This window comes from Carassius carassius, chromosome 35, assembly GCF_963082965.1.
Source record: "Carassius carassius chromosome 35, fCarCar2.1, whole genome shotgun sequence".
Taxonomy (NCBI): Eukaryota; Metazoa; Chordata; class Actinopteri; order Cypriniformes; family Cyprinidae; genus Carassius; species Carassius carassius.
In genome coordinates, this window is record NC_081789.1 from 11520753 (window position 1) to 11547048 (window position 26296).

Here is a 26296-nt window from a genome sequence, read left to right on the forward strand (position 1 = left end):
ATACACTTTTCATTAAACTCACAACCCTATCTATCTATCTATCTATCTATCTATCTATCTATCTATCTATCTATCTATCTATCTATCTATCTATCTATCTATCTATCTATCTATCATATTTGGTGTATTATACTTTGGTGATATTGAATTGTGTTGAAGTGATTGCTTATTTTGTACAGCAGGTGGCACCATTTGCAAAGTTATTGTCATCGTCAAAGTTGTGAATGTGTTTCATGATGGTATGTATATTTTCATTTCTGAACAAATATTTTCTGATAGATAGACTGGACTGAATCAGATCTGAATCAGTGTATGGTTGTTGCTTGTCTGAGGACCTTGAAGGCATTAGTTTTTTTATGGAAGATGTGAGAATTTATGATGAGAATAAATAAATACATTTTAAAATAATTGTTATTTCCCCCAAATCAGTACATTACTATGTAGCAGATAACTAAATGACACCAAAGCTAAATACACATATTACAGTTTTACTTTTTCATGGCCCTTTAGCTACAAGTGCCCTTTTAAGACATGATGACACAAGATAAATTGGTGCTGAGAGAACAGACAACCACTGCCTAGAGATCTGGGATGTCTTTTAAGTATGAGAAGGATGGCATTGTGTTTTGTGAGTCAGTGCCTGCTCTAAGAGACATGTTGATGCAGCTAAAGGGAGTGGAAGGATTAGTTAAATATTCATTGGGTTAGCTCCCCTTTCATTTACTGTGTCTCATGTATACAGTGCACTTACCACCCACCCATGCATACCACAGGCATTTTACAGACGTGTCATTCCTCTGCTGTATAAATGGCAAAATCATTCTCCATCAACCTGTCTTTTACAAAGTTTTCTAAAGCCATTCTTCAGTCTCTGTAGTGATACAGTGCTGGTAAACAGTGCTGCTTACTTTGTTGCTCTTAATGTATTGCTACTGATCTCAATGTATCTGCTTTTTTATTTCTCCATGGCCAATATTTAAAATGAATAATAATAATATATTTTTTTTTTACCTCATTATGACATTTATGTCTCCAAGAATAGGGATTTTGGATTTTTCTGGATGTAAAATATTAATGTTTTATGTATTAATGCAATAAACAGTATTACATTTCTCAAATGCTTTTTATTATATTATATCCTTTTTTTTCTATCATCCGTTTTCACAACCGCTTGTCCTTTGTAGGGTGACAACAGTGCTGGATCTCAGCAGCTCAGATTGAAATCATAAAAAAAAAAAGATGAAATTTAAATTTGAAATAATGTTTTTATACATACAGTTTGTTGTAATATCATTTTATTTAATTTTCCCCCTATTTCTTTGCATTATATGTTTAGGATCACAGGGATGCTGGGGCCTTTTTTTTATTAATTTAATTTTATTGATTGATTTTTAATTCAGTGTTTTATTTTTATTTGTATTTTTTACCCAGAGAATAGGGAGTGGCCCTCTGTACACAGCTTTCTTGCTGTCAGCAGAGGGTGCTCTGTGACTAAAAAAGGAACTCAAGCCTCTTCGCACAAATCCAGCTTGTGCCATGCATAGCCTCAAAAATCCCATCTCCGTTTGACAGTGCCCCACCCCTCATACTCTGCATTAACAGCTCTCCTGACTGCCACACACTTACTCTGAATTAAGAAAATAAAAGAAACTTAAATGAGCATTGGCTCATTTTTTAAATGTCAAGTAATGCCAAAAGATGTTGAAAATGTCTTAATCTGTATGCAGAGACCAGACTTTGCTTGTTTTGTACCAAATGACATTCTCAGATCTTAAAGACCTTCACAGTGAAAGAAGGACACCAAGTCAACATGAATTCTTTCCAATTCTGCAGTTTTCTGAAGCGGATATGGATGTTACGAGGCGGGATGCATAAAGTTCTATCTCTCCGTTTTCTTTCTTTTGGTGGAACTCATCTTGACTTTACAGAAAAGGACCTTTGGAAGATTATCTTAATCACAGCAGCTTCAGAAATGGAAGTGACGCATGTCAACATTTGGAACAGAGTGGCTTAAAATTCCTTCTCCCAACATTTTCAGATGAGGTGCCCTGTTTTGGCTTATGATATTCGGTTGCCATGGTTTCTTGCTTTGATCATGAGAGGTACAGTGCTGCCTAAGTGGTCCTATTGTAGGAGAGATTAACCAAAAATCCTACTCTGAACCTCTCCGGTTATCACCATAAACCACCACCTACTTGAGACTTATGCAAATATTTTATATGATAACAATTGTAAGTGATCACCAGTAACACTGTGCTGTTTGCGTGCCGCTGTTTGTCAGTGCAGCTGATATCAAAGCTACAAATGTCACGGTTGTCGTTGGACAGTGTTGTTTGTTGCAGTTAAACTCAACCCGGATGCACCAATAGCTGACATCCCACAAATGCGCTGCAACCTCATTGGCTTATCCAGCCATTTGTTTTGATTTTTGCCACAACATGTTTAAAGAGGGCATTAAAGCGGCTGTTTACTACAGTTTGGCCAGTGTGGGCGGAGCTACGAATCAAAAACAAAAACACAGATCCTTTTCCTCTTTTGTCACCCTTCTGTTTGCTTAGGTTTATTTAACGCATTTAACGCCAGGATGGGTTTGGTCAAGCAGGTCATGCAAGTTTTGGCGGTGGATAAAGGGCATCTGCATCCCCATATTCAGTTCATTTTGGTGGGTTTCAAAAGGCTGGGGTGAAATCAGAACACTGCTACTATAGTAGGCTAATGCGATGTGGCGGCACGCCCCAGGAAATTTAGGTCAAGTTAAGACTGCAGACAAGGATGTAAGTGATGCTGCGTAAGAGTGACACTGCATGATGCATCACATGCACACACACATTACTCATTCTTCAGCATACATTAACAGGCACACGCTTGGCATTTGGAAAATGATAGTCAATTAATGTGCATCGTAAAGGCTGAATTGTATAAATCATTGGCTAAGCCTCTGTAAATTTGATTTCAGACAAGGCTGGTATGTTAAGTGTCGCTCCTCTGGCAATATTCTCACATTAGCTTCAATTCTGCGTATACTTCACCATATATTACTGGGTTATTGCATCCACTCACTCAAATAAGCGCACACATGAAAATACACACTAATTCACTCGCTCCCCTCCCCCTCGATGCCAGAGGCAGCTGGTTAGCCACTCCATGGCTGTGCCCACGTGACGGAGGGAATCAGGGTGGGGAGAGGTTGTTGTTTTTTTTTCCTGTGGTGCCACAGCAGTAGTGTAGTATGGCGACGCACGTGGATTCCCATGCTGCAGTGCTCCTGCAGAATTCCAGCATGCCTTACATCCAGATAGTTATGGGTTGCTTTGTTATATCTACTCCTTAAATAGATGTATTATATTATATATGTTATATGTTTATATGTATATGTATATATACTAATTGCATTTAATTATTTTCATCACAACTCATTATGCAACTATTTTAAATTCTTATGAATCATTCATCCATTATTCTTATGAATTTCATTCTATTTTACATAAAATTATCATCATTTAATACAATTATTTACACATATATTATTATATATAATAGCGTAATTATTATAAATAGTATTAATTGTTAGTAAGTAATTAATCATATGTATTTATGCATCCTAAGACTGGAATGTCAGTTATTTGCAGAATTTGCGTGATTAATCGGCGTGTCGCTGTTGCACTAGTTGTGCATTTTTGGTGCATTACCTCATTGCTATTCATATATTCATACACAAGCTGTTAAGTCAGACTACTGCTCCAGTGCCCTCATCCTCCCCTCCACCTCGCCATTCGCTTTCTGATTGGCTGTCAGTGTGTTTTTGGAAGAACCAGGTTTTTTCAACTCCATGGATACAGTGGAGTGCAAAAGAACTTGCGTGTAGCCAATCACAATGCAGTAGTGAATCGTAAGTGCCCAGCGGGCTTAGACGAGCCCCCCTTTGCCCCCTCCTTCTCCAGAATCCCATCGTAGCTCCTCTCCTCCAGCACGCAATCTCCCAGTAGGAGGCTTCGTAAAGAACACAACCAGGTCAGAGTCTCTCTCTGTCAGAAAGCGCTCGTTCAGGGAGCTCTCCTTCACCCTTTGGGACTGCTGTGAATGAAGCTGAGAGGCAAATGCACTGTTCCTAATATAATCTACACTCTTGTCAGTTTGGCCCACATAGCTGGTTGTTGTCATGAGGAGATATTAGGAGGACCTTGATAAATGTTCTCCACTTTTCACGGTTTTCTTTAATTTTTATAAAGGGCTCTTATTAGTTCTTAATTCATACACCTCGATCACGTTTGTTCCTATAATAATGACATAAATGCAAAAGACATTGAGCCTTATGATAATAAATGTTTTGTTTCAAAGGTAGCTTTCATTTTTGTATCTTTTTAAAGAAACATGATTGTCAAATTACATTTTTGAGATGGCCATCCTTGAAATGACCCCCTAATGGTTGGAGGGAGTGCTGGGTGGGATTTAGGGTTGTCGCACTTGGCAGCAGTACATTAATGGCATGACTTGGATTCAGGTCACATTTATTCCAAGTAACTTTCCAACGGTAAAGTAAAAAGCATTATTATACCATCTTATAACTGTCTGTCTGTCAGTCATCCCAAAATGAAAATTTTGTCATTAATCATCCCAATGTTGTTCCAAACCCATAAAAGTCAGTCTTCTGTGTCAGCCGTGCTGCATGAATGCACTGTTTTCGTTCAAATCAAAGCATAAATACACATAGAAAACGTATCCCTTTGTCACTGCTGACACGGAATACCGTACGCTGCTTGCGTTCAGCTCATATTCTCCAAAATGGCGCTACAGTGATGCGGAGAGACACAGATGAGACAAATTGTTGAATAAAGTCGTTAGTTTTCTTCATGTACAAAAAGTATTTTCGCTGCTTTATAACATCACGGTTGAACCACTGATGACAGATGGACTATTTTGGCGATGTATTTCATACTTTTCTGGACCTTGACAGTGTAATTTATTTGGCAGTCAATCTGACAGCCACAAGCCCCCCTGGTTTCTATCCAAAATATCTTAAATTGTGTTCCGAAGACGAAGCTTTTAGGGGTTTGGAACGACATAGGGGTAAGTGAATAATGACAAAATTTTCATTTTTGGGTGGAGTAACCCTTTAGAGAGTTTTTCACTTAATCTTTGCTATGGATAGAAGGGTATTGTGGGTAATTGCTATGTTCAAAAGTTTAAGGTCAGTAAGAATTTTTTTTATAATTTTTAAAGATCTCTCTTATGCTTACTATGGCTGCATTTATTAAATCAAAATACAGTAAAAACAGTGATATTGTAAAATATTGAAAGTATAATGTTTATATTTAGATCAATTTACTACATTATTATGCAATTTTTTTTTTTATACTCTTGACTTGAATTTATTAAACACTTGAATTTATTAAATAAACTTTTAAAGATAACAGTATAGCCAGATCAGTGTTTTAAGAAGCTTCATTTATTGGTAGACTGTTCATTTTATATTATATCGTAGTTTTAAAATATTATAATGTGAATTTGGATTTCATGGCGCTTCAAATTTTTTTCTGGGCTTTTTCTGTAGTTTTATTGTTGTTTTTGATTGTCCATAAATTTAACATGGTTTGTAACTCCCTCTAGCACACCTTAAAAACAAAGACCAAATGCCACCTTTGCAAGCAGGCCGAAGCAGAAATCTGTTATTTTGCGCTACTTCAGCAGTTGTTTTGTGAGGCTGGTAATCGATTCACGCCACTGACCTTGAACTCTAATCCTGAGCTTTGCTAAGCATTGACCTCCATATGATCCTCGGCGTGGCTTTAACCTGTCACAGCCCCTCACCATGTGTCCATGTCTCTTTTGTAAAGTGTAAATGTCTGAATCAGTTAGAATACACTGGCTAGAGCAAGCCTTGCTTCTGTCGTTATGAGTTAGAGTGCTTTTGATCATTGGTTTACCGTCAGCAACTTCCATGGGTTCCTGTACCTGTTTGAGACCCTCGTGCACACAGATGGTCCCAGCTCAGACGCTCACCTGACTTCAACCTCACCAGCGTCACTCTTCGTCAAATCTCTCCCACCCATTGTCTCTTTGCCTCCGCTTCCAGACACTTTCTGTTCACCTGTCTACCTGCTCATGTCTCAACTTTTCACCTGTCAGCAGCCTGTCTCCTGTCACTCTGCATACACCCTCTCCAGCTCTCTTCCATGTTCCCAGTTCAGACGTACACGAATAGCTGACAGAAAATGTCAAGCCGTTTCAGCTGTGTAACCTGGTGTGCCATGTTAAACTAAAAATAATATAATTGAATAAGATAATTTCAAATATTTTTCCTGTACTTTTTATTAGGGCTGTAAATCAGTTGAAACTTAATCACATTTAATAATGAAATTAATGACAGTTAATGAAATGCCATTTGATTAATCAATTTATTATCAGTGTTAAATAATAATATTTTATAATATTATTATAATAATGATTTATTTTAATAATATAGTCTTTAATAAATTGAATAAAAGTAAGCAGACTTATAGACATTATTGTAACGAAAGCATGGAAGAGGCAAAAAGCTTTAGAACGTAGTATATCACAAGAATATTACTTTTTATGTATAATTATTGTAAAAGTCATTGCTTTACACTTTACTATATATTTTTTTTTATAAATTCAATTTTTAAAATGGAAATGACTTTTCCCTTATGTTTAACCTAAAATCTTTGATGTTGGTTAAGAAAATGTACTGTGAAAATGTTCTCCTCACATACTAACCAATTACACAAACCAACTGCCAAAATCACTTGTTGACTCCAAAAAGAAAAAAAGTAATTTTTAAAAAACATTTTTTACATTTATGTGCGCCTGCACATGTATGTGACTGTTTAATTTTCTTGTACTGAAAGATATACACTGTTGGAGTGACTGTTTTTCTCATGCTGTCTATATCTGCAGCTAGATCATCAGCTAGATTATATAACACCCATTCACACAAATACACACTCATGTCTGTGACCCACATCTAGCCGCCTGTATGCTTATGTGTGTGTTCTTACACCCATCACTCTTCCCACCAGAGGCACAGGAATCATGGGTAGTTATGGCCTAGATTGACCCTTTCACTGTTGTTTGCTTTACTCTCCTCTTTTATCTTTTGTACTAGGTGAAAGTAAACACAACCCAGTCATTTTGTGTTGTTCAGTCTTTTTGTATTATGCAGATACCTTTACGACAGCCTGTGAAAGAATTACAGATTAGTCAAGGCATTGTATAAATCTGCTCCTGTTTACTGTGTGTGGGTGTGTGTATGTGAATGTGTGTGTGTGTTTATAGATAACATTTTATAGACAGGTAGGCAAAGTTGGGCAATTATACCTAAAAGTGCTATTATATTATATTATATTATATTCTATTCTATTCTATTCTATTCTATTCTATTCTATTGTATTGTATTATATTTTTGGTTTTAATGCATTTACAATACCGTGCAATAATAAATTAACAATTATTTTTATGTTATGGATGTCATTAAAATTATTATTATTATTTTTTTAATTATTATTATTATTATTATTATTTAATTAAGCATAAAAACTTATAGTTGTACACATTTTTCTTTTAAACTTTTTAATAGGTTATATGCAGCTGAATTGTGCATTTGGTAAGTGTGTACAGCTCCTCTCCTGACACTCATTCCTTTCCTTCAGACGAGAGCAGTTCTTGGTAGAAACCACTTTCATACAGAGAAATGCCATTGAGAGTTGTGGTGGAGGCATTTTCCCATCAGCTAACAGTATTTATCGGGGGTTGATGTCAGGTGGCTGTGTTGGAGCAGCCTGGTATGCATTGGAGGAAGGATGTTGTTATTTTACCCTTCCGTGTGTTTTCTCAGAATCTTTCTTTTATAGTTGACTTTCTCACAGATAGGCTTAAAAAGTAGTTTTTATAACTTGAAATATATTGGTGCAATATTGTACAGATCTGTAGCATTGGCAGTCAATTGGCAGTCCGAGTTAGTCATAGCTTAACCTGCATCACCAAGCAAATACATTGACACTTCTAAGCAGGTTTCCCAAATACTCCCCCATTTTCCATTGTTGTTAATGGTTAATCCGGAAACTAACATCCTTGATTGAGTCAGTTGAGTCAAGTTTCTGTGTTCGACTGTTTAACTGTTGTTTACACTTTGGGACGTCATCCTAAGCCCAAAATGTGCTTTAGTTTTGTTTACGTAGCACATGCGTACAGTTGAATACATAGCCATTCACAGTACACTCCAGTTGATAGCGTGGGGAACACAGGTGCTCAGATTGTGCACCAGAAAGTTGGTGCTCTCATCACTGGGATTTATTGTTGCTGTTGTCTCAACTTATTTGCTGCGAGGCTGTGTTGCTTACACTATTGTTCATCAGAGTAGTCCAAGCTGCTGAATACTAAATAGGTAGGCGGTCATTAATTAATAAGCCCATGGTTGTGATACCATCACAAAAATAGGTTTTGAACAAACCGTTTACCATAAATTCTCCTTGTGAAATAACCCCTCTATTGAACATCTTGGGAATGTGAGTTTTCCTTCCCCTTTTTTCTTTTCACCTTTATTTGTATAGCGCCTTCAACAATACAGATTGTGTCAAAGCAACTTCAGTATTAAATACGTGTCAATAATGCAAAATGACAATAGTAAACACTAAATTTCACTCAAATTCAGTTAAAGGCAATTCATCATTGAATTCAGTGATGTCGTCCTCATCCAGCTCAAGTCAGTTTAAATAATATCTGTGCATTTAAGTTGACGATTTCGCTAGATATTAAGTGTCCCAAACTAAGCAAGCCAGAGACGACTAGGCTCAAACCAGGCTCAGTCGGGGGGCCAGTTCTCCTCTGGCCAGACCAAACCAGAAGATCCATTCCAGGCTGCAGTGAAGTAAAATTGTGCAGATGACTCATCAGGTTCCTGTGGTCTTGTCCTGGTGGCCATCTACTGTATCTTCCTTGAATTTGCTGTTTGGAAGGATAGTTTTTTGCTTCTGTACTTCACACGTCTACTTTTATTTATGTTTCCAAGCGCAAAATGTTAAACCCAGTAGTCTCAGATATCCCAAGAGAATAAATGGTTTTAGAGGGCTGTTTTTACATCTAAAAACACTAGTCTACTTCCTAAATCTTGACTTTGAAAGCTTGGGGCCCCTCAATAGGGAACTGAACGTGAGCAGTAGGCATGAAATGCACGGTTGGCACTGGCCACCAAAGCACAGGGATTCCCGTAACTCTGTGTGTGTGCTGAAGGAGGGGGGTTACAGTAGTGACATCTGGTCGACCCAAGGCCCTACACAGGAAAACCACTGCGTCTGGAGAGTGGAAGCTGTGGGGTAAAGGGAAGGAGCGTTAACTGGTGGTTGGAAGGGCGATGGTTTCTTGACTGATAATGGGGGAGATTAATGCCATGATAGAATCAAAGTAAGGCTGTTAAATGCTGCCCAACCTGAATCTGACCATCAGATTTATGATTTCTGTTCAAAATATGTGACTTAACTCACTTTTTTTTTTCTTTAGGTACGTTGTCATGGGGAACCTCCTTAAAGTTTTGACATGCACAGATCTTGAACAAGAGCCCAACTTCTTCCTGGATTTTGAAAGTGAGAAACTTCTCCTCTTTCCATTGACTCTCTTTCATTTATTAGCTGTAAATAATATTTCATCCTCCAAGCTTACCTCAAAATGCCTTTTTGGTATGTTTGAGAACTGGGATTCTGGGAGACTTGGTGTACAGTAGGTCAATACCCGGTCAACTTGTAAAAAATGCCAGTTCCCTTTTTTGGTCTTGATTCTATCTTAAACTCCTTTGCCCTGGAGACCAGTTCATGAACCACACACAATCTGCTACCATCTCATTTGTTTGAACCCAAAAACTCTCTCCAAAGCGAAGGAAGGTGAATGAACCAAAAAAAAAAAGAAAAAAGACAGTGGAAAATAACAGTTTCCTGGCTTTTATTACCCTTGTCCACAGAACATTTTCATCCTACCATGTTTGTCTCCATTTTTAGACACATAGTCATTCCTTTGAAGAAATACATGGAGCTATATGGAGTCACTGAAACCATTGACACATTCATGGCTCATTGGTCGCACACATATAAGAAAAAGTCCTATAGTGTCTGCTCAAGAGCACTGGAACAGGACCTACTGTATCAATACAAAAACATAGAAAGAAAAAGCTGAGAGATCATGGCACTCTTAATCTGTGGCATCTGAATGCTGGAAATTGAGGTGGCCCTCAATTTCTTAAATTGCATTTGAAGCCAGCTGTAGTTAACAGCTGCCAGTGTCTCATTGAGGTTTCTTTTTTAGATGTGGGCCTAAAGTTTCCACCAATTAAAATTCCACACTTTGCCTTTTAAACATATGAAACGGGCTCAGCTGTGGAGGTTTGACTCAAATAAGCTTTAAGATCCTCAGTGAGGAATTCATCCCAAAAATTTAATTTAGTCATAATTTGCTCTCTCTCTTGTCACTCCAAACCAGTTTGATTTGGAACACAAATGAAGATGTTCAGCAGAAGTCTGCATGGCCTCTCAGTTGCACAGCAGTCATCTGATAGTGATGTCAAGTTTGGACTGTGTATATCCAAAATTCCAATTCCAAATTATATAAGTGTACCAACTGTATATAAGACGCTACTAGTAGAGTAAAGGGTATTAATAAAAGGTCTGCTACTGAAGTATATTTACATTGGTCACATCAATAATCTAATTTGTAATTTAAATTAACCTGGGTTATTTAAATAAAAAATTAATAAAAAACTGCACAAACTAATATTTAACACAAAAATTTAATAGCCCCAGCAATTATCCATAAATAACATTTTTACTGCATTATTATATTAGTATAAAGCTCTTATACCTTTTCATGATTTGCCTATGTACAGTATGTTCTTTTAATGTGTCAGACACTGACTAAATGTGTCCTTGAAAGACCTTTTGATTAAAGACCTTAAAGTTATTTCTCTCTCTCCCTCTGCCTTCAGATGCCCAGCCAACAGAAGCAGAACGGGAAACGTGGGATGAAGTGGATGTGGTCCTGAAGGATGCACTGGGAATACTTGATGAACTACAGGCATATAAAGGCGCAGGCCAAGAGATACGAGAGGTACAGGGCACTCACACTCTCGGGATAACAGATGTCTGCTGATGTTTGACTTATGCGTATGAACTTATACATTTGTTCATGCAAAATTGACTCTTTAGAGTATGCACATTAATTCACACAAAAATGAGTTGGAGGAATAATATTGGTGGCTTTAAAACATCTCACAGTATGTTCATATTATTTGATATTCTCTACTTTGCTCATGAGTGAATGTCAGTGTGATTGATGATCTTGTTGCCACGGATACTGTTGCTATACGGAGACAGTTGCCATGGACTGGCGTCTTTTGCAGAATGAAAGTGAATGTTTCTTTTATTTATTTTTTCCAATTCACTCAAAAGAATGCAGTGCTTTCTTTTTTATGTCAGCACACTCAGTAATTATTTTAATGATCCTCATGAATTTGGAAATTCAAAGGCACACCGAGGTAGACAGAAAAAACACTGACTAGATGTTCTGCCCAGTGTCATAATGGAAAAACATAATGAATAAACCTTCAAACCTCTTGTGTGCTTGGATTTACATCCTCAAATTGCCACCCTCATGGGCACATCATTTAAAAACCTCATCTCACACACATACATAATTCTAACACAACCTCATATGGTCATAAAATAATATGTTCCATTTAGACTTGTGGGAACGTTGTTTATAACTCGCCAGATGTTGTGTTATTAAGATGTTGTGTTTATTTTTTCAGGCAATTCAGAACCCTAATGATGAGGCATTACAAGACCAGGCGTGGGCTGCTGTGGTGCCACTAGTAGGCAAACTAAAGAAGTTCTACGAATTTTCACAGAGATTAGGTACATGTACAAGTCTGTTTTTCATAGCAGAAATAGTTATGCAGAAACCTTTTAAATGAACATTTTGGCATTATTTACTCACAATTAATGTCATTTCCAACATGTTTTATTTTTCTATGGAACACAAAAGGATATATTTTGCAGAATGTCCATGCTGCTCTTTTCCATATTATGAAAGGGAATGGGGGCAGAATTCCAAAAATAAAAAGACCACCATAAGTCATTTGGAAGTATTCTGTATGTTATGGTGGCCGAGAGAGCTCAATGCGCTGCAACTTCAGAAAACATATGCAAATAGAAAAAGCACCAGAAAACTTAAGAAAACATCTTCATCAGTTTAAGAGCACATGTGCTGCAAATACTAACAACACAACCAAAAAGAGAAACATACATCAAGCTCTTGTCTTAAAATTCCATCAAGCTCATATTTTAAAATCCCATCAAGCTCTTATTTTAGGCGGGAAACTGCCGGAAGCCCTTAAAGGGGTGGTTGTTAAGTTTTTTTCAAAGGCTTGATTGTGTTTATAGTGTGCAGTGTAACATGTTCATACCTCATAAAAAATAAAATAAAATAAATAAAAACATTATTTTCACACGTTTTACCTCTATTCTTCACCGCTGTTTCCGTTCTCATCAAAACATTCTCTTGAGTTCCTGGTTCTGTGCAGCCACTCCCTCAGAAATACCACACTCAGGCTAAGATTGGTTAGTTGGCCCAGTGTGTTGATTCGCTAACCAACTAGTGCATGTTGTCCAGAAACGTCACGCCTCCTTGTCAAAACAGATAGTTGCATGTACCCAGAGGCAGGGTTTATGTAAACATTGGGGCAAGTGATGTCACAAACCCGTGAAGAAGTCTTTAGTAGTCTTTGACTTTGAGCATCGTAACTTTGCAGATGTTGTTTATGCTCTAAAAGCAGCATTACACATTAACTAAACATTAACTGTCCTTATAAATGTGCTTAAAAGCAATTGGCAGTATCTGTTTGTCAGTTTTTTTCTGTGCTGTAAACATCTTACAAATTAAATGCACGCTAACACATTGTGTGCAAATACACTAACACCTAAGCAGACCCAGAGAAGTACCACATCTGTTTTTTTTTCTCGTATTCTTGTGCAAACACACTAGCTAATATATAGACTTAAATTCCAAAAATTGTACAAATTTCTCACTGATATGCATAGAGAAAAAATATCTAATACTTCAGATCATATTACATCCTTAGCATTAGCGGTTGCTCATCAAAACACAGGGATGTTAGCAGCTCAGTAAGACCCAAGTTGATGGTGGTCTTACCCTGAAGACATTGAAACCCTGCACTTTAAATCTATGTAATGGCTCCTGAACTTGTAGTCAATGAGTGCAGGCAAGGCGTCTGCCATATGTTATGTAAGTCACCAAACTGGGTCATCTTGCTTTCCCGCGCTTTCCGCTCCAGAACACTAAAGCAGCTTTTGGCGCAAGCTCTCATGTCTGACATGTTTCGCTTAACTACACTGATCACTTGGCATGTAGTGCTCTCTCCTGACGATGAACCTATCCATGCACATTAAGTCAACGTTTGAGTCTTTGGGTGTCAGTGGTGTTATAATTGTTTTAACAGCGTGAAAGATGCATGCTGCTGCGTTCTGATGAGTCTGTCCATGTCTCCGGACAAGGACAGACTTGCAGAGCAGAGTGTCAGGATTCGTGATAGATTCAAAATAAAATCATATTAAAGAGAGAATGGTCACACTTTATTTTAAAGTCCAATTCTCACTAATAACAAACCATTAACTATGACTTTTGCCTCAGTAAACTACTAATTTGCTTCTTATTAATAGTTAGTAAGTTAGTATTTTTAGTTTAGGTATTGGGTAGGATTAGGAATGCAGAATAATATGGTAACACTCTATTTTAAGGTTAAATTTTTAGCCATTAATTAGTTGCTTATTAGCATGCCTATTACTAGCATAGTGGCTGTTTATTAGTACTTATAAAGCACATATTAATGCCTTATTCTGCATGACCGTATTTTAGATCCCTTAATCCACCCTATACCTAAACTTAACAACTACCTTACTAACTATTAATTAGGAGTTTGTTTAGGGGAATCTCTTAGTTAATAGTGTTCCCTATTCTATTAGTGTTTCCAATAATGTCATGCAGAATATGTGCTCTATAAGTACTAATGAACAACCAATGTGTTTTTTATACAGTGGCATGCAAAAGTTTGGGATCCCATTTAGGAATTTTTTGTGATAGTTGTTTATGAGTCCCTTGTTTGTTCTGACCAGTTAAACTGAGCACTGTGCTTCAGAAAAATACTCCATGTCCTGCAGATTCTTCAGTTTTCCAGTATCACTAATGCTGCAGAAGGAAACACAATGCATTAAGAGCCAGGGGGTGGAAACTTTTTGAATTTGAAGATCAAGATAAATCCTTAAAAGGAATGTTCACCCAAAAATGAAAATTTGATGTTTATCTGCTTACCCCCAGAGCATTCAAGATATAGGTGAGTTTGTTTCTTCAGTAGAACACAGAGATTTTTCACTGAAACTTCTGTAGTCTTTCAGTCCTATTATGTCAGTGAATGGGAATCATGGCTTTGAGAGACATAAAATATACACAAACAAAACCAAATTAAACCCTGCAGCTCGTGATGATACATTGATGTGGAAAGACACAAAACGATCGGTCTGTTCAAGAAGCTGAACAGTATTTATATTGATTTTTACCTCTGATTTTCACCGCAATGTCTGAACTGTCTTGCAATGGTTGCCTACATCTTGGATGCCCTGGGGGTAAGCATATAAACATAAAAAAATATATATATATTTTTGGGTGAACTATCACTTTTATTTGTCTTCTGGGAAACATGCAACTATCTTCTGTTGCTTTCAAAGGGCAGTACTAAATAAAAAATAAAAAAAGAAAGAAATTCAACAAAAAAAAATATTTGGACATCTTTGTCCTGTTCAAAAGTTTTCACTCCCTGGCTATTAATGCATCGTATTTCCTTCTGGAGCATCAGTGAATTTTTAAACCTTTTTTTTTTTTTTGAGTTTTGTTTGGGTTTTTGTTTTTATTCATTTTTTTATTGTTTGTTTTAATTTTGTTTTACTGGTTCATCTCAAACTACTGTTACTCTCAGTGTATATTTAGGATTTTAACAATTGGCTACATGTGTCATTTCTTCTCTCGTGTGTTCTCGTTATTTGATGAGATGTGACTTACACTCCCTTGCCCTGCCCTGCTTTCCTCCAAACCGCTGTCCTCTCCTCACACTCCATTCTCAGCATGTGCTCTTAAAATCCGCTCGTCTCAAGCTATGTTTTGACTGGGAGGAGAATATTGTGCTTCCATGGCCATTTTTAATCAGCTCCTCTGCCCTGCCAAGCTGCCTAAAGCAGATGGAGGTCATTACCGTATGGCAAATCTGCTCAATTTACTCTACATACTGCTGCAGCTTGAGTCACCAGCCTAAAAATTCTCTCTCTCTCTCTCTCTCTCTCTCTCTCTCTCTCTCTCACACTCCGATGACTATACTGGCTTGACTATGTAAAACCTTAAAAACTCTATGGAAATAAATATGTTGACAGACAAAGCTACCCTTTGTTTACCTTTAGATGGAATTGATTACTGCAATTTTCTAAATGGGCCAATAAAAATAAAGCTGAAAACCCCCAAATTGTCTGAACTTTCAGAGCAAACCTAATTCAGTTCATCAACTGCTGTTGATACATTGATCTAAAGCCACATCACCAAACCATTGTTTTTTTTGTTTGTTTCTTTCCATTGCTCTCTTTCAACATGCAGTAGGAGTTTCTTGTACAATTTTGCAATACTAGCAACAGCAAGACGTGAATCACTTCAAGGGCAACTCTGTTTGGTTCTGTTTATATGTATATTTTAAGACTTGTAATTGAGATCAGGATTAAAAATTGGGTTGATGGGACAGACTGAGATCATACCGTACCCCAACCATAAACTAATTTATTGCTGCAGGGCTGACTCTTATGTAATATAATTATTCTAACATGCCCCTGTGTACTGTTACTTTATTGCCTCAATAGGGCAATGGAGAAACTGAGAACGGGAATTGTGGGTTAAGAACAGCTTCTCAAGTCATCAAGCTGTCTACTGAGGCTTAAGACATCACTGTGTGTTAGTAAAGAACATTGAGAAATTTCAGATTAAGCCTTATGTAAGAGTGTGCCTTTTGTGTAGCCTGGAGTATGTTTCTGAGAAATTAGTTTGAGATTATGCATTAAATAATATTTCTTAGTTTACAAGAGGTTTTATGTTGTTTGATGGAAGGATTGATGCTTAGTGCTGGTCTACGAGTAGTATGAACTAGGGCTGGGACAACGCGTCGAGGTCATCGATGACGTCGATGCAAAAAATACGTCGACGCAAAATATGCACATCGATTCGTCGACCTGTTTTTATTTCTCTAAAAAACGTTTTCAAAACGTTTACCTTATGTGCGCTGAATATACGCGATGGCCAGATCAACATTCTGTCCAACGTTATATAACCAATCCAGGGGGTTTTCTGCATTGATCTTTTTTTTTGGCGGCTGTCAAAGCCTTATTTGATCGGTGAGTGACAGTGACAGGGCGCGTACGAGAGAGAGCCCCGGCTGCGCGCGCACTCACAGCCTTTAAACAACACGAGCGCTTCTTGCTCTCTCTCTCCCTTGTGCATATTAATCAAAATCATTAAACACGATAGAAAAAGGGTGAAACACCAAAGTTTCACGCGTGCTCGCGCACTCACAGTCTTCAAACTACACGAGCGCTGTCTCTCTCTCTCTCTCTCTCTTCTCTCCCTCCCTCCCTCCCTCGTGCATATTAACCAAAATCATTAGACACGATAGAAAAAGGGCGGAACGCCAAAGTTTCACGTGTAGCATTGGGAGATTTTTTTTTTCTCCATGACAGGCTGCTGGCTCCCACTGTTAATTTTTTTTTTTTTTTTTGGAAAAGCACTCTCTGTATTCGCTTAAAGCCCTAAAGTTTACATTGGTTACTGTATTCTTTCAATTGCTCTAAACAAGTATTTTGGGTGAACTTTTTTATTGAATGCTAGACATCAAGTTGTTGTTATTTTCATCTGAAAGAAGAACTTTTTTTCAGTAAGCTAGGCCCTATGTGTTCAGTAAGCTTGTTTCAGTAAGCTATGTGTTTTCAAGGCTTCAAGGTTTTATTGAATGCTGTCTCTATACAAGTGCAAAGTAATGCATTCTTAGTCAGTCTTTTATTTTGTAATTTTAAGAGCAATAAACATATATTGCAATGTTAAGGAATTCATGTTTTTTTCATTCAGATATGTAAATCAACATGTATAAATTGTTAGTAGTCAATTAATGGGGAGATAATCGAAATCGAATCGGTCTGGGAAAATTAATCGTTAGATTAATCGATGCATTGAAAAAATAATCGCTAGATTAATCGTTTAAAAAATAATCGTTTATCCCAGCCCTAGTATGAACCAATATGTCATAATCTAAATGGTATAGTGTGTTAAACTAACGGTCATGTATTTTTTATGGGCTGCTTTACAGTATACAACAATTAGTTAATTAAAAAGTATGAGTTATATTTACCAAACACACACACACACACACACACACACATATATATAGTTGATAATATTGTTAATAATGCTAATATAGCTAATCAGTGGGGGGTGGGGTATGATTGTTAAACAATGTGTTGCACTCAATGAGAACCTAATTGACCCTAACTGACCATTGTGTGACTCTACAGAAGCAGCACTGCATAGTCTATTGAGAGCACTCACTAGTGAGACATACGATGACCCCACACAGCATCTGGAGAGAGAGCAAGCCCTTGCCAAACAGTTCGCTGAGATTCTGCACTTCACACTCTGTTTTGATGAGCTCAAGGTGAGGACCATATACCTCAATATTATTCCTCAATAAAAAATTCCCTTGTTACTTGATGGTAATGTTTTTTTTTTGTTTGTTTTTTTATCATTTTTTATTTTTTGGTTGCAGTCTTTGCATAAATGAAAGGCCATTATACATGATACAGGTTTATCTTGTTAATTTTCCTATTCAAGTTAGTCGTTGAATCAATTTGCATTTAAAATTCATGTTAATTTAAATGTTTATTTAGCATTGGATGTGTACTGATACTAAGGAGCTGACACAATACAGGTCAAAAGTAATTGGTTGGAATATCACGAAACCTGTCAAGAACATGTTTGAGTCCAATAATGAGAAATACAAATTATATTTCTATTTAAAGGGGTCATATGATGCAATTTAGATGTTTCCTTTCTTTTTGGAGTGTTACAAGCTCTTTGTGCATAAAGAAGATCTGTAAAGTCGCAAAGACTAAAGTCTCAAATCCAAAGAGATATTCTGTATACAAGTTAAGAGTCAATCACGCCCTCTTAAAACAGCTCGTTCTAACACGCTCCCATATGTCTACGTCACACAGTGGAAAGATAAATGCAAAACTACTTTATTTGGCCTCCAACAAGAGTACATAAATAGAAATCAGTGGTTAAGTTGTATTTACAATACAGGGAACAGTTCAACCCAAATATTCAGATATGACGCATTTTACGGAGGATGAGGACTGTTTCCTGTGAGAGTAGCCTACAATGCCGGTGTCCGCAACGCATACAAAGAACGTGTAAGTCATTATAATAAGTAATTATGTCCCAACTGGATGCTTCAAATGCTTAGTTTGTAATGGGATTTATTGGTTTTGTCTTGTCTCGCCGGGACACAAGACACCACAGTATGGTGAGGGGCGTAACATTTTCGTCACACGCTTGAGGTATTCGGCCAATCACAACGCACTGGATAGCTGACCAATCAGCACACACCTCACTTTTCAGAACGATGAGCTTTGTAACAATCGATGCGTTTCAGAAAGGCAGGGCATAGAAGAGAAACAGTAATGTATATTATGTGGAAAATAATGTTTTTTTTTTCTACCTTAAACCTAAACCTTATATAATATATGCACATATTATAGTAACATTTGGTATTATAATATTGGTAGTATTATATTGACTTTAATTTATGCTGGCTTGAACCAAAATAATGAATTGCAGTATAATACTTATATGCAGAATATTAGTAATTATAGGAAGAAAAAAATGTTAACATACAGATTTAGCACTGTAATCTGCATTTGGTGAAAATTGTTATGGAAATAATATACATCGTATTTAATTATCAAACACACTTCATTTTCTTTATATGAAATATGAGGACCATGAGATGAAATCATTAATTAAATGTTCTGTAATCAAATGAAATGCATGGTTAAAAGATGAGCTTGCCATGTAAGTCATCAGAATTTTAGCATGCAGCCTGCTGTTACACATTACTATGCGACTGATGAGACTGACCAGGATGTGATGCCTTAACAAGCTTCCACGTCTCTCTAATGACATGCTAATTCTGATTAGAAACCAGCTAATGAGAAAATAATTACTTTCCAATTGCACGTGTCAGTTTTCTCTGCCCCAGGTACTTGCCAAACCTTTCCCGACATTTAAGATCACAAGAAAATTAGCTTTTGATCTTTTGCTCTCCTCGTTCTCTTATTCATCTTAAACACCTGCTGTTTCTTTTACACTAAATGATAATGCAGAACAAACACTTAAAAGTGTACGTATATGTCAAGACTGCAGCATGCTGAGCTATAGTGTGCTTTTACGCACTCCTGTGACCATGTCAGAACCTCAGGCACTCAGACAACCCTAAATGACTGAACAGTAAACCACCTCATTTGTCTCGGGTTATGTGTCCAAACAAATCAAATAATATTTCGTCTAGCTGTTTTTTTATTCACCTCAGCACCAACACTAGCGACTTTATACCCTGCTCTTCCTAATGCAAACATTCACATATACCCTGATGCCCTGCGGCACGGAACTGGGATGTCCCAATTAAAGAGCCCCCCCAGATGGGGTTGCTTAATGCGAGAAGGTAGGGGGTGTAAGGTGGCATGCCAACCTCCATTCAACCATGCCCTCCTTTCAGCTTGGCGCAGTGACCTACTTCAGCCTGCCAATGCCGTAGCGCCGTACGCTGCAGGGATAGGATGGGCTGTCTGGTCTGGCAGTAAATCGACTGCATTAGTTTTGTTGACATGGATGTCATTTGAGGATATTGTTTTGATTTCTTAAAAAATGTGGAGTTATCCACATAACCATCATCAATTCCTGTAAAGCCTACTATATCATTTGATGCATTTACAACCCGAATTCCGTAAAAGTTGGGACGTTTTTTAAATTTTAATAAAATGAAAACTAAAGGAATTTCAAATCACATGAGCCAATATTTTATTCACAATAGAACCTAGACAACATAGCAAATGTTTAAACTGAGAAATTTTACACTTTTATCCACTTAATTAGCTCATTTAAAATGTAATGCCTGCTACAGGTCTCAAAAAAGTTGGCACGGGGGCAACAAATGGCTAAAAAAGCAAGCAGTTTTGAAAAGATTCAGCTGGGAGAACATCTAGTGATTAATTAAGTTAATTGATATCAGGTCTGTAACATGATTAGCTATAAAAGCTTTGTCTTAGAGAAGCAGAGTCTCTCAGAAGTAAAGATGGGCAGAGGCTCTCCAATCTGTGAAAGACTGCGTAAAAAAATTGTGGAAAACTTTAAAAACAATGTTCCTCAACGTCAAATTGCAAAGGCTTTGCAAATCTCAAAATCATCTACAGTGCATAACATCATCAAAAGATTCAGAGAAACTGGAGAAATCTCTGTGCGTAAGGGACAAGGCCGGAGACCTTTATTGGATGCCCGTGGTCTTCGGGCTCTCAGACGACACTGCATCACTCATCGGCATGATTGTGTCAATGACATTACTAAATGGGCCCAGGAATACTTTCAGAAACCACTGTCGGTAAACACAATCCTCCGTGCCATCAGCATATGCCAACTAAAGCTCTATCATGCAAAAAGGAAGCCATATGTGAACATGGTCCAGAAGCGCCGTCGTGTCCTGTGGGCCAAGGCTCATTTAAAATGGACTATTTCAAAGTGGAATAGTGTTTTATGGTCAGACGAGTCCAAATTTGACATTCTTGTTGGAAATCACGGACGCCGTGTCCTCCGGGCTAAAGAGGAGGGAGACCTTCCAGCATGTTATCAGCGTTCAGTTCAAAAGCCAGCATCTCTGATGGTATGGGGGTGCATAAGTGCATACGGTATGGGCAGCTTGCATGTTTTGGAAGGCTCTGTGAATGCTGAAAGGTATATAAAGGTTTAAGAGCAACATATGCTTCCCTCCAAACAACGTCTATTTCAGGGAAGGCCTTGTTTATTTCAGCAGGACAATGCAAAACCACATACTGCAGCTATAACAACAGCATGGCTTCGTCGTAGAAGAGTCCGGGTGCTAACCTGGCCTGCCTGCAGTCCAGATTTTTCACCTATAGAGAACATTTGGCGCATCATTAAACGAAAAAGACGACCACGACCTCTTCAGCAGCTGGAAATCTATATAAGGCAAGAATGGGACCAAATTCCAACAGCAAAACTCCAGCAACTCATAGCCTCAATGCCCAGACGTCTTCAAACTGTTTTGAAAAGAAAAGGAGATGCTACACCATGGTAAACATGCCCCGTCCCAACTATTTTGAGACCTGTAGCAGAAATCAAAATTGAAATGAGCTCATTTTGTGCATAAAATTGTAAACTTTCTCAGTTTAAACATTTGCTATGTTATCTATGTTCTATTGTGAATAAAATATTGGCTCATGTGATTTGAAAGTCTTTTAGTTTTCATTTTATTAAAATTAAAAAAACGGCCCTAACCTTTCCGGAATTCGGGTTGTACTTCTAAAGCCTATAAATGATCAAAACTTTGTTGAAAAACCTTTTATACACAATCTTGTCAATCAAACAAACAACACATGCAAACGTAGATATGTATACACTATCTAAAGGTTGTATAGGGATATATGTAAAAAAAATTCAATAAACTGTTACATTTCAAAATCATGAGATTTTTCTCACTGTTATTTTATATTTTCATGATTAAAGTTGACCTTGAAGTTGATTGAAGTTGCTCTTGCAAATCCTAAAGAGTTAATTCTTCTCCCTGACCTTTGTCCTCTAACCCGTCTCTGTTGTCATCATGACAAGCACCCGCTCCTTTGTCAATGAATTTGTCACTGAACCCTAAATTGAACATGACTCTTCATTAAAGCATGTTTATCCATCTGTCACAAGCTACAAATCTTTTGGGGTGTGCTCTAGATTTAAATAGTACTTCTATAGGGTGTGTATGGGTCCCAGACAGTCCCAGTCCTGTCAGATAAAGATTGCTCTGATTACCTAAAGGAACTGGTATTCATTTATGTAAAGCTTTAGCTAATCCTGTAAGTGTTCTTGTCTTCTAGACTACCAGACTATATTTGTCTACTTCAGTCCTGTCACATCAGCAATTACCTGGAGATTTACCTCCCTTTGAAACACCTTACACAATTTTATTTTATTAATGGTTCTTGCTAAGGCAAGCATCGGTATTACTATTGTTCTTACTTAAGAGTTATTAGTTGTTAAATAGCCCATAACTTTGAGTATTACAATTTGCTATGCAACTTTGAGAGGTGTGCTATTATTTTTCTAAGGGATACGACTTACAATTTCTGCCTGGCGGACGATAAAACAAATAAAAATAATCCCATAGACTTAAATTTAACCACATTTAGAGATCTGATCAAGACTTTGTTGCTAGTAAGTAACCTACAGTATACAGTAGCAACATGGCAATGCCATAGCAACTATACAGCTAAAAACCAATATGTGATCCTGGACCACAAAACCAGTCTTAAAGGTAAAGTATGCAGGATTGACACTGAGTAGCATTGTTTTTCAGTTAAACAAGTATGTTAACTGAGCATGTTTCTTAAATATCTGCAAAAATATTGTGGTATTTTTATGCTTTAGTGGAGTCAAAAACTTACTACAGCACCTTTAATTAGCACAGGTATGTTTGTAGCAATAGCCATCAAAACATTTTATGGGCCAAAATTATTGATTTTTCTTTTATGCCAAAAATCATTAGGGTATCAAGTAAAGATCATGAAGATATTTTGTAATTTTTCTACCATAAATATATCAAAACTAGTAATACTAGTAATTGCTAAGGACTTCATTTAGATTTTGTCTTTTTTTTTTTTTGCACCATCAGATTCCAGATTTTCAAATAGTTGTATCTTTCGCCAAATATTGTCCTTACAAACCGTACATCAATGGAAAGATTATATATTCAGTTTTCAGATGATATATCGACCTCAATTTCGAAAAATTTAGCCTTACGACTGGTTTAGTGGTCCAGGGCACCTATTAACATTTTAACCGCTGCATAGCAATGGTCTGGCAATGACCCACAACAAGCTAGGATTGTAAAGGAGAAACTGAAAAGATTTAAAAGAATACTGCAGCCATTACTCCTGTCTTCAGTGTCACATGCTCATTTTGAAATCATTCTTATATGCTGATTTGGTGCTCAATAAACATTTTCTTATTATCAGTGTCGTGCTGTGTGTTTCGTTGCGAAAGCGAAAATACTTGGTTTGGCCTTCCAAAAGAGGACACAACTTAGAAATCAGTGGTTAAGTTGTATTTACAACACTGTTCCAGAACAATTCAACCCAAATATTTGTGTGTGTGCAATGCATTTTATGGAGGACCGTTTCCTGAACCTGGAAGAATACCCTACAGTGCCAGCTGTTCTGACTCACAGCCTGTAAATATGTTTTGCCATTGATGATTCAAATGCGAGTTTTGAGCAGTGTAGAGTAGCGCTTTTTTATTGTTTGTCAGATCACAAATGCAGACATGGTTTTATTTTTGCGCGGCGTTATGCAACACATAAAAAGACAGTATAAGCCATTATAATCTGTAATTGTTACATTAATATTGGGTTTTATTGTTTTGTCTCGTCACGCCGGGACACATCATCACAATATGCTAAGGGGCGTAACATTTCAGTCACACGCTTGAGATATTTGGCCAATCACAACGCACTGGATAGCTGGCCAATAAGAGCACACCTCACTTTTCAGAACTATATGCTTTGTAAAAATCTACACATTTCAGGCAGGCGGGGCAAAGAGGAGAAACAATAATGTACAGTATGCAGAAAATAATGTTTTGTTTTTTTATCTTAAACCACATAAACACATTTCATTACACCAAATAATGTTATTTTTTAGCAATATCATATGACCCCTTTAATGTGTATTTGCTGATCAAAAGCAAATAGCATAAAGTCTTAATGACCCCAAACCTTTGAATGGTAGTGTAGATAAACTTTTCATTATTTTGCAGATGACAAATCCTGCCATTCAGAATGACTTCAGTTATTACAGGAGGACCCTGAGCCGCATGAGGATCAATAACGTTCCTGTGAGTTTTCTCAAGAATTGAAACTGCCACCTCTTTATTGCTATGAGTTCAACCCAACCCCACACCCCCCACCCTTTTCTCTGTCTATGCAGTACGCTTCTGTCCTTACTTAACATCTTTGATCCACACCTGTTTTTTACTTTTAATATGTAAATACACCTATGTGTATGTATATACAAGCAGCTCTCGATTTTATCTAAACCCCTTTTCACATAACTAATACACTTCCTTTTCTTTCTTACTCACATACTCATGCTCTCAGACACTTGCACATACCAGCCCTCAGGGGACTGTTGAGGACCCAAACAGAAAATGGGCTCCCACTGGGAGAGTGAGTGAGTTCTGAGATGCTCACTGAAGTGCATTGAGGTGCACCAATATAGTGTGGCACCTGATCTGTGGTCAGCTTTTGTGCCTGTCCTCCCCAGAGATGCCCTGCCCTCCTAGGACTAAATATCTGATCTGAGAGCGGGTCACATACATAGCCCTGGGGGACACCATGCAGTCTGCATACCTTGTTTAGTGAAGTGGCGCTGGTTTTCCCCTCATATTCTCCCAGACTGAATTCAGTAGCCCCACCATGGTTCCCCAGGGCACTACTACTGTAAGAGAGCTAAATAAATCACTCCAGCTAGAACTCTCTACATCTGCACTAATAGTTTAGAATATTGTTTAATATATGAATGTATTTTTAGACTTGACACACCAGAATGTGCAGGTGTATGCAGTTTACTGTAAGATTAAACCGTTTTCTTAAAAACAAATTTGTTATTGTCTTGCTGCCCTAATTTTGATGATGCTTATGCTTGTTTGAAAAGCGTTTTCAAGTAACCATTTTTATTCAGTAGAATACAGTTAGTAAATTAAGACATTTAATTTCACAGAAAATATTTTTAATTATTCATCACATATTTTGCAAATTAACTAAAGCTTAATTTCCTTTTTATGTCTGGGGATGTCTTTACTTTTCCCATCCATCATTGTCCAATTTGCTGTTTTTCCCATTTTTCCTGCCAACCAAAATTATATATTCTGGGATATTCCATTGTCACTCAAATAATGCTAGCTTTGCAACCTCAAAAACTGCACTCCCTTCTCATTTAAGCAGAAGGGCTAGGTGACATCTATCCATTTTTGAAGGATTCCTTTTTTTATATTTAGTACATTAATGATGTATAACATTGTCATCATCACAGTGATTTTTCACCTGAGAAATTGGGGCACAGGGAAAAAAACTTTCAATGCTTATCCATCTTCACATTGTTTCCTTTATGGTCTTCTATTAATAATTTTCATGAGACATTGACTGTGATAAGTTCTGAGAAACTATTCAGAAAGAAAAATCTATGTTCTCCTTGCTTTACTCCATTTAATAAAGTTTTTGGTGTTTATCCATAAAGGCAGAGGGAGAAAACGAGGTGAATAATGAACTGGCCAATCGGATATCTCTCTTTTATGCTGATGCCACACCCATGCTAAAGACATTAAGTGATGGCACAACAAAATTTGTATCTGAGGTAAACAAAAATATTTAAAATCAGTTGTCAGTGACATTTTCAAAAAATAACTTAAAAATAAATAAAGAAATATGTATTTGCTTTTGCCCAACAGAATAAAAACTTGCCCATTGAAAACACAACAGATGTATTGAGCACCATGGCAAGCGTGTGCAAAGTTATGTTGGAAACCCCGTAAGTCTTCCATTTTCTCATCTGTCTGATGATACCATGAAATTAGTAGTGTATTAAAAAAAAAAATTATAGTTTACCAAAAAATTATTAGGTAAATATAAGACAACATTTAAAAAAAACGATTTGCTTAATCTCAAATTTTTTGGATACAGAGAGTATCGCAGCCGCTTCAGCAGTGAGGAGACCGTTTCCTTCTGTCTGCGGGTCATGGTGGGGGTCATTATCCTCTACGACTACGTCCATCCTGTCGGCGCATTCGCAAAGTCCTCCAAAATAGACGTGAG

At 37.2% G+C, this 26296-nt stretch overlaps 1 protein-coding gene across 1 annotated transcript in view; it reads left to right on the top strand.

Moving 5' to 3' along the window:
• Positions 1 to 26296, top strand: part of fam49bb (family with sequence similarity 49 member Bb) — a 64023-nt gene that overhangs the window by 36212 nt on the left and 1515 nt on the right. Inside the window, exons 3-10 of the mRNA XM_059524422.1 lie at positions 9514 to 9596; positions 10985 to 11106; positions 11807 to 11912; positions 17667 to 17806; positions 24244 to 24321; positions 25722 to 25838; positions 25933 to 26012; positions 26165 to 26291. Of these exons, the coding sequence (XP_059380405.1) occupies positions 9524 to 9596; positions 10985 to 11106; positions 11807 to 11912; positions 17667 to 17806; positions 24244 to 24321; positions 25722 to 25838; positions 25933 to 26012; positions 26165 to 26291 (843 nt within the window). The 5' untranslated portion in view covers positions 9514 to 9523. The remainder of the gene's footprint in view (positions 1 to 9513; positions 9597 to 10984; positions 11107 to 11806; positions 11913 to 17666; positions 17807 to 24243; positions 24322 to 25721; positions 25839 to 25932; positions 26013 to 26164; positions 26292 to 26296) is intronic.